The following is a 7,856-nucleotide window of genomic DNA, read 5'->3' on the forward strand; positions in this document are numbered from 1 at the left end:
TGTAATTCAAAATATACTTTTGGTTATAAAAAGTAACACGTTCACTGCGAAACCTTTTGGAAAACCACCCGCACCACCCACTTCCTTCAGCAGTGGGGCAACAAATGAAACCCGACATCGATTTTGTTCTCAAGTTACACTCGCTTTTGTTTACACAAAAATTATGTTTAATGAGCAGCAACCCCGAAATTCACGATCCCAGCATCTTCTGGGGTTGGCACAACTGACAATTATAATTACTAGGTCTTAAGTTTTTCGTGAAAATTATTATTTTAATTATGGACCGCCGGCAATGGGAGGGTGGAAATTCAGGAAAAAGGAAACACACACCCAGCGAAATAAGCGACAAGAATTCGATACATTTATGACACAGCGCGACAGATCATAAATTCAGCGATTTGAGTGATGTGTTTGTGCAACAATAAACTAAACGAAATACTTCGCTTTATGCGATTACCAGTCGCCATTCCAAAGGAAATGGATGCGAAAAAGAAACATCTAATCAAGTGTCATAATCAGTTTTTATGGGCAAGCCAGGGCAATCATAACTTTGGCATATACACACATGTACCCCGTATATCGGCTTGAGTTTTATTTCGCACGTTGATAATTTTTATTTCCCACTGCTCCGCCAGATAACTTCCATGCGTATGTCCTGTGCAAATAAAATACATTTTTGCAGCGCTTTTATTTCCCATCAATTTCAGTGCCAAGAAGTCGAACCATACCATTCCAATCCTGTCCAGTCCACTCGCCCCCTTTGTAATAATCATTTATTTAATGTGCCCAAGCATTTATTATTTCCGCTGACCTATCCCTGCACCCTCGTCCTGGGCGACAAGTCCTTCGAATGGTCAAAGTTAGATTGGACACTTGCGCCATTTTGGCCTAATGAATCTAATTGAGTCAAACAAGTGGCCAGCAACATTATGGTAATGCTAATGTTGTCGCCCCATAGCTGTGACTGTGACCTTCATGCTGGCTGGTTCTTTAAGATGGGGCTAATTTTGTTAGAAAAGGAGAAAGGTTTGGTTGCGTTTTAATAACTGACAAAAGTATGTAGAAAATATTTCATGACTCGCTTTAAGCACGCCAAGTTTGAATTCTCCAGAGTCAAGAATAGCAAATTTAAAGATTCATTTCAATTGAATTATAAAATATTATATAAAATTAGCCAACCTTAAACCATCATATCCTCAGCATATCAGCTAAAAAATATGTGGTTAAGCTAAAAAATAACTATTAATCGCATTATTTAAATTATCAAGACGAAGAGTGAAGTATGTTTAAACTAAAAAATACCTTAAAATGAATTTAATTTGTAAGTCCTTATAATATTATGGCGAACAAAACGGTGACCTAAAAAATTACAATACAAAGAAACAAATGGCTGACAAAAAGTGGCCTTATTCATATCTAAGATATAAAGCCAGAGGCGAAATATTAAACGAAAATATTTCCAATTCATTGATTGCCATACTTCACGGCATGAAAATCTTCTGTTTGCATATTTGTGTTGAAAAAATGGAATATACACTGTACAGTATGCCCTCGGAGCTCAGTCTATGAAATAATGAACGCATGAATGATTGCATACTTTTCGGCTGCTTGCCATTTAACATTTTCATTGCCATTGCTTTTTTCCTCCTTTTTTTTTTTGGTTCGTATATGAAAAAATACCAAAATCGGTTAATGTTTATTGAAAAAGCATAAAATTCGTTCTACCAGAATGGAAAATATGCTTTTGATACAATTATTGTGCCTATCTGCAGGCGCCGGCCCTGAAAACGCACCCCAATCCTAGAAACTGAATCCTCCCCCACTACGAATTCATTCGAACTTTTGGGTATACCCTAACAAAGGGTATATACCATTTATATTTAGGCTTTGCTACATACAAAAAATTAATATAGAATTCCTTGTTTTCTAAAAGTAATATAGCTTTTAGTATGGCATAGTTTAATTAAACAGTTTATAGTTTATATTTTAATTAAACATGAGTAAGGCTTAATATTCAATCCTTTGTGATTAAAATTAATTATTAAAAATAAGTTAATAAATAAAGCCTCTAGTATGGCAGTTTTTTTTTTGGTTAACCAATAAATGATTACATTTTAACATTACTCAATTTATATTGATAATATATATTATATTATATTTTATATTGTTTGGTTTTCGGACTTACATACATAATTAAATATTTATTTTTAGGGTATATACACTTCGATTTACTTAATATTCGTTTGCTTTTTGGTTTTTAAATTTGTTTTTCTCGTTGGGCTCTTTTTTTCGTTTGAGTTCATTTTGCCCCTGGCTAGCTGTTCTTTTTTGGCTAAGACCCCGAGGGCCTGCAGTTATATGGGTCGCTTGCCGTTGATAACAATCCAGGATAATATGCGGCAGCCAGATGAATTCTGATGTGGCTCGTCTCGGATCCGGAAAGTGTGGGTTGCAGAGAGCGGAAAGCAATTTCATGGCCACGAGGTGGAACAATATCGAAGTGGGAGGGGTTTCCATTCATGGTCGATGGTTGAGGAAAACTCACTGCATGTTTTAGTTGGGTTATTAGCATCCGTCGTGTTGCAAAGAATGGGAATGGGAATGCGTCTTGAACTCTTTATTCGTTTCTGTTTCTATATATTTTCTAAATTTTTTGTTAGCTTAAAACTATACTTTTAACTGACCACAATGGAAGCCAGTAATTTTAATTTATTCTTAATTTTTTTAGATAGCAAAATAATGTCAATGTAAAATCCCAAATAAGAAGACTTTACTCGTTGAGTTTTTGTAAGAAACTGCTTTTATTTGGAAATATCTTCGGTTTAAATAGGTGACATGAGAATCGCATCTTAAAGTAAATGGCCTACGCAGAGGCCTAAGTAAATAGTCCCTGCCTTATCGAGGTCCCACGCTCGGGCACATCTGCCTATCTTGAGCGGCGAGGACCTTATCTGTGGTCTCCCACTAAGGGACTATTTTAGGAGGCGGGGAACGATCTCAAGTGACTGACTCATGTGGTGTGCACATGTTTTTGAGCAATGCACCCATGTCGCCTTAGATAACAAAATCCTAAATATAATTTATCGCTCTCGATTCATTTACATAAGATATGAACGGAGCCCAAAATTGTAAGTCTTTAAATATATTCGTGTTCATGTGTGAACATTCTGCCAAAGGGCCAGCAAAGCTGAGATGTACATTAGTATATTAGTTGCATTTATAACAGTAGTGGACTGTATTTATTTGATATATGTTCATTTATTTTGCAACTAAGATTTCAATGGGCCTAGTTTTTCTGGCTTTTAATTTTATTGGATTACAATTATGGTTTATATTATTTTTAATTCAACAATTTGTACTCAATTAACTTATTTTAAACATTTTGCTTTTTCTATGTAGAAGTACATTTTCTATTAAATAACGATATAGTGGACTGTATATTTTTATTTGTTATATTATTTTATTGTTTATTTACTATTGATATTTATAGTACTGGCAACGGACCTGCAAGGGTTATTGCTTGCATTCTTTGTTGCACAGCACATTTCCGTATGAAATATATTATTAATACTATCATTAGTATTAAAGCAATAATTAAACCAGCATGTCCGGAAATATGATGGAAATGTAAATCTTTCAATTTTTGATGGTTCTCTTTCATAAATTTAATTTCATTATTCAATCGTTCAAATTCCTCAGTATGATTTAATATTGATAGTTTCAGCGGATCCCAAATAATCTTCGGCACTTCACTAACTTCTCCTATATAAGGTGTTGATAATAATTCTTCACTTTCGGACTGAATGTTATGGTGGGCAACTAGAATTTTATCGTCGGTTCTTGCCGTACAATATGGCGCAATGCTTAAAACTCCTTGCTGAGGCAAATCAAACAATTCAATTTGAGAGCCAGTACATTGCAGACGGACTTTTGAATTCGCAGGAACCTTAAACAACCAACTACTTTTCTTTTCTAACTCTACCCAGTAACTTTTAGAGTCGACTACTGTTTTATAGATGCAGTTCGCCGCTTTATCTGGCTTTAGAGGCTGAATCTCACATGCATTATCATTCGCTGAATTCCAGGGCCAACTTCCTTTGCATATTCTCTTATTTAATTGCCATAATGATTCCGATCTTGGACATTCCCGATGTCGCTCTAGTTCGTCTTTTTGGCTCTTGGTCAGCCTCATTTTTGTCAACAGACTTTATTCCTTCCAAGGGACAAATTTTAGTAATGGGTCTAGTGATATATCCTTCCTGCATCTTTACTTTAGCCACTCGGACCTTATCATCATTCCCCTTATGCACCTTTTCCACCTTTCCTAAAGGCCATCTTGCAGGATGACAATTCTCATCCTTCAATAAAACTATTTGCCCTTCTTCTATATTAGGAATTTCCTTTTTCCATTTATTCCTTTGCTGGAGCGTATGCAAATATTCACTTTTCCACTTAACCCAGAAATCTTTCTTCATTTTTTGGATAAGTCTCCACCTATCCAAATTTCCGATTTTTTCATCTTCCATTGGTTCGACTATTTCTAAAGGTGGTCTTCCAATTAAAAAATGACCTGGTGTTAAAACTTCTTGTTGGTCCTTCTCACTAACTATAGTGTATAATGGCCTTGAATTTAAGCATGCTTCTATTTGACATAAAAGAGTTGACATTTCTTCGTAAGTCAAAATAGTGTCGCCGATTATACGCTTTAAATGGTATTTCATTGACTTAACTCCAGCTTCCCAAATACCTCCGAAGTGAGGTCCTGCCGGGGGAATAAAATGCCAATCAATCCTGTCCTTTTCAAGCTGCGCTGCAATCGTTATATTTTCTTGTATTGCATTAATATTCTTGTTATTATTAATCATTTTCTTTACAGGTTTTACTTCCTGTGAGAATGATGATATAGAATTGAGCCTTTGCTCTAAAAAGTCCATGACATCAGAAAGTGCCTGTATTTCTTTTGTCTTTTTAACATGGCTTTCATATAAATTGAGTGATTCTTTATTGAATTTCCGAAGAATTATGTGAGCGAAAATTGCATCCACATCTTCTGGTAATTGTGCCTTTAATTTTATAATATAAATTGACTCGTTAATCGTGTCAATAAATGTCTTTATTTGCTTATTGGATTCTAAATTTAAATTTGGCATATCCATAAGCCTATTCATATGATCTGAGAATATGTTTCTTTTATTCTCATATCGCTTGGTCAAAAACTCCCAAGTGGCTTCATAATTTTCTCCAGAGCCGAGCAGTAAATGAGTAACCACATTTCTGGCTTCTCCTTTTAATGCTGACTTTAGATAATTAAATTTGAGAGAAGGACTGAGATCCTCTCTCACATGTATGAGCTCTGTAAAGAGTTCATTAAAAAGATCCCATTCTTTGGAATCACCAAAGAAAGTGGGAATCTGTATTTTAGGCAGGGTTGGTAACTCCTCCGCCTTAACAACCGTCGACATTTCAGCTTTATTTATTGTGCCACTGAGTCGACTATTAATGGCTGTAAGAATATTTTGTTTGTCAAATTCAAGTTCGCTAATTTCTTCTTCGAATAGCGAGCTCTCAAAATGACTATTCACCTGTTCAATCAGGTTATCTATTTTATGCCATAAAAATTCAATTTTATTTTTCCTTATTTTAAGGAAATCTGGACTACTGTCTATTAGTTTAGACGTATCTTCTAGATATACTCGAAATTGGCCAACATTATTTCGAAATGCCTGCTCTACTTTTAAAGCGTTGTTTTGTGCTATACCCTCTTTTTCAGGGTGACCACACATTTCAAGGTTTAATGTAGGGGGAGGGTTTGATTTAGGGACAGTGTTTGATTTAGGGAAAGTGTTTTCTACCGACTCGCCCTTAATTTTTTCATTTTTATTTTTAATTTTTTCTAACACCATCATTATTAAATCATACTGCTTCGCGTTAAAATATTCATGATCGACAACGCCGATCTTTAACAAATTGCTATGATTAGCAATGAAACATTTTTGAAGCTCATTTAATTTTAGAATTTCTACATCTGCTAATGTTGGTTTTACTTCCAACTTTCTAATTTCCAAAATAATTTCGGACTGCTTCTTAAGGAATTGAATAGTCTTTTCTGACATCATTTTGAAAATTTTTTGTAATTTCTTAATATATATAGTACGTGTATATGTATTTTATATGTATTTATATATATATGTGTGTTTGGATAAACAGAAAATTCTTGTTTTGACTTAGCTGATGTCGTTGTTGTTGCTGCTGCTGTTGCTGCTGTTGTTGCTGCTGTTGCTACTGCTGTTGCTGCTTCTGCTGCTGCTGTTGTTGCTGCTTCTGCTGCTGGTAGAGGCTCCTTTGAATTTGACTTCCTTCTCTTCTTTAAGGCTCCGTCGATGTTTAAAGATGATTTTTTTTTTTTATTTGGCACGTTTTATTATTTTTGTAGTCCAGTCAGATTTTTTGTTTTTTAGCCATTTATTTCGGCATTTATGCTCTTTTGGCATATACACTGCACTCTATTTATGAGCTGATTTAATGCTATTAGAGCATTTATAAGGCACTGTTTTCAGGCACTTTTTATTTAATTTATGCTCTTATGGCATATACACTGCACTCTATTTATGAGCTGATTTAATGCTATTAGAGCATTTATAAGGCACTTTTGTTATGCACTTTTTAATTTCACAATTGCTGATGTATGGCCTCAAGCACGCCTTACCACAATTTATAATGGTACACAAAGCAACCTTTAGCTATAGACTATAAGGTGCTTGTTTTAAAACATAAAAGATTCTTTTGTATCTTTTTGCTTTTTATATTTATACTCTGTTCCTTACCTTTGGTAGGGGGAAACAAGAGTCACTTATTTTTGCTACCTTTAGCTGTAAGATGCTTAAAGGAGCTGGCCTTTCTCTGAGTTCCTTACCTTTGGTAGGGGGAAACTGCAGAGTCGATTAAAGGCTCGAAGGACCAAATGTAAAATCCCAAATAAGAAGACTTTACTCGTTGAGTTTTTGTAAGAAACTGCTTTTATTTGGAAATATCTTCGGTTTAAATAGGTGACATGAGAATCGCATCTTAAAGTAAATGGCCTACGCAGAGGCCTAAGTAAATAGTCCCTGCCTTATCGAGGTCCCACGCTCGGGCACATCTGCCTATCTTGAGCGGCGAGGACCTTATCTGTGGTCTCCCACTAAGGGACTATTTTAGGAGGCGGGGAACGATCTCAAGTGACTGACTCATGTGGTGTGCACATGTTTTTGAGCAATGCACCCATGTCGCCTTAGATAACAAAATCCTAAATATAATTTATCGCTCTCGATTCATTTACATAAGATATGAACGGAGCCCAAAATTGTAAGTCTTTAAATATATTCGTGTTCATGTGTGAACAGTCAAAATGAGTTCCTTGTTTCTGATTCAATTGCACGAAATATGCATACCAAAATAATATTCCTGTTACCCCCAGCAATTCAAACCTTTTTAATTTGGCCTCTTATCAGATTTATCACCCAATATTGCAACATTTTCGATTATAATTTAAATGAATTTTTGAGCGTGTCATAAAAGTTATGTAGAAAGGCGGCATAGCCGAAAAAAGACTGTAAAATTACAACGCTTTGATATTCAAATGCTGTCTTGTAAAGTTTGAACTCATTTTCACAAATTCAGATTTTATGCATTATTCAAGAGTGCGGCCCAATTTGTTGTCCTTGGTCAGCAAAGGGTTAAGCAGATGGGGCTCTATGAAACATATTTGATATTTCATGCCCAAATAAATGCAATGAAAACTCATCAATTGACTCGACTCGCCGTCAACGCCTCAGTTGGCATCGACACTCTGTGGCCCGATTTGCATATAAATTGCT

At 35.2% G+C, this 7,856-nt stretch overlaps 1 protein-coding gene across 1 annotated transcript; it reads right to left on the bottom strand.

Annotated features, from left to right (window-relative positions):
* Window positions 1-3,440: 3,440 nt before the first annotated feature.
* On the bottom strand, window positions 3,441-6,186 carry LOC116803489. The gene is made up of 2 exons (XM_032727186.1): window positions 4,607-6,186; window positions 3,441-3,756 (listed from the first exon to the last, which is right to left on the bottom strand). The coding sequence occupies exons 1-2, from the start codon at window positions 6,114-6,116 to the stop codon at window positions 3,485-3,487; spliced, it is 1,782 nt and encodes a 593-aa protein (XP_032583077.1). The 5' UTR covers window positions 6,117-6,186; the 3' UTR covers window positions 3,441-3,484.
* Window positions 6,187-7,856: the final 1,670 nt, after the last annotated feature.

The sequence above is a fragment of the Drosophila sechellia genome, chromosome 2L, assembly GCF_004382195.2.
Source record: "Drosophila sechellia strain sech25 chromosome 2L, ASM438219v1, whole genome shotgun sequence".
In the NCBI taxonomy this organism is placed as follows: domain Eukaryota; kingdom Metazoa; phylum Arthropoda; class Insecta; order Diptera; family Drosophilidae; genus Drosophila; species Drosophila sechellia.

What these genes read in the sequence shown, in the direction of transcription:
- LOC116803489 (XM_032727186.1), bottom strand. Translation starts at nt 6,116, where the DNA reads ATGATGTCAGAAAAGACTATTCAATTCCTTAAGAAGCAGTCCGAAATT. An exon ending in AAGGCCATTATACACTATAG is followed by an intron (nt 3,757 to 4,606) that starts TTAGTGAGAAGG and finishes ATATAGGAGAAG; the next exon opens with TTAGTGAAGTGCCGAAGATT.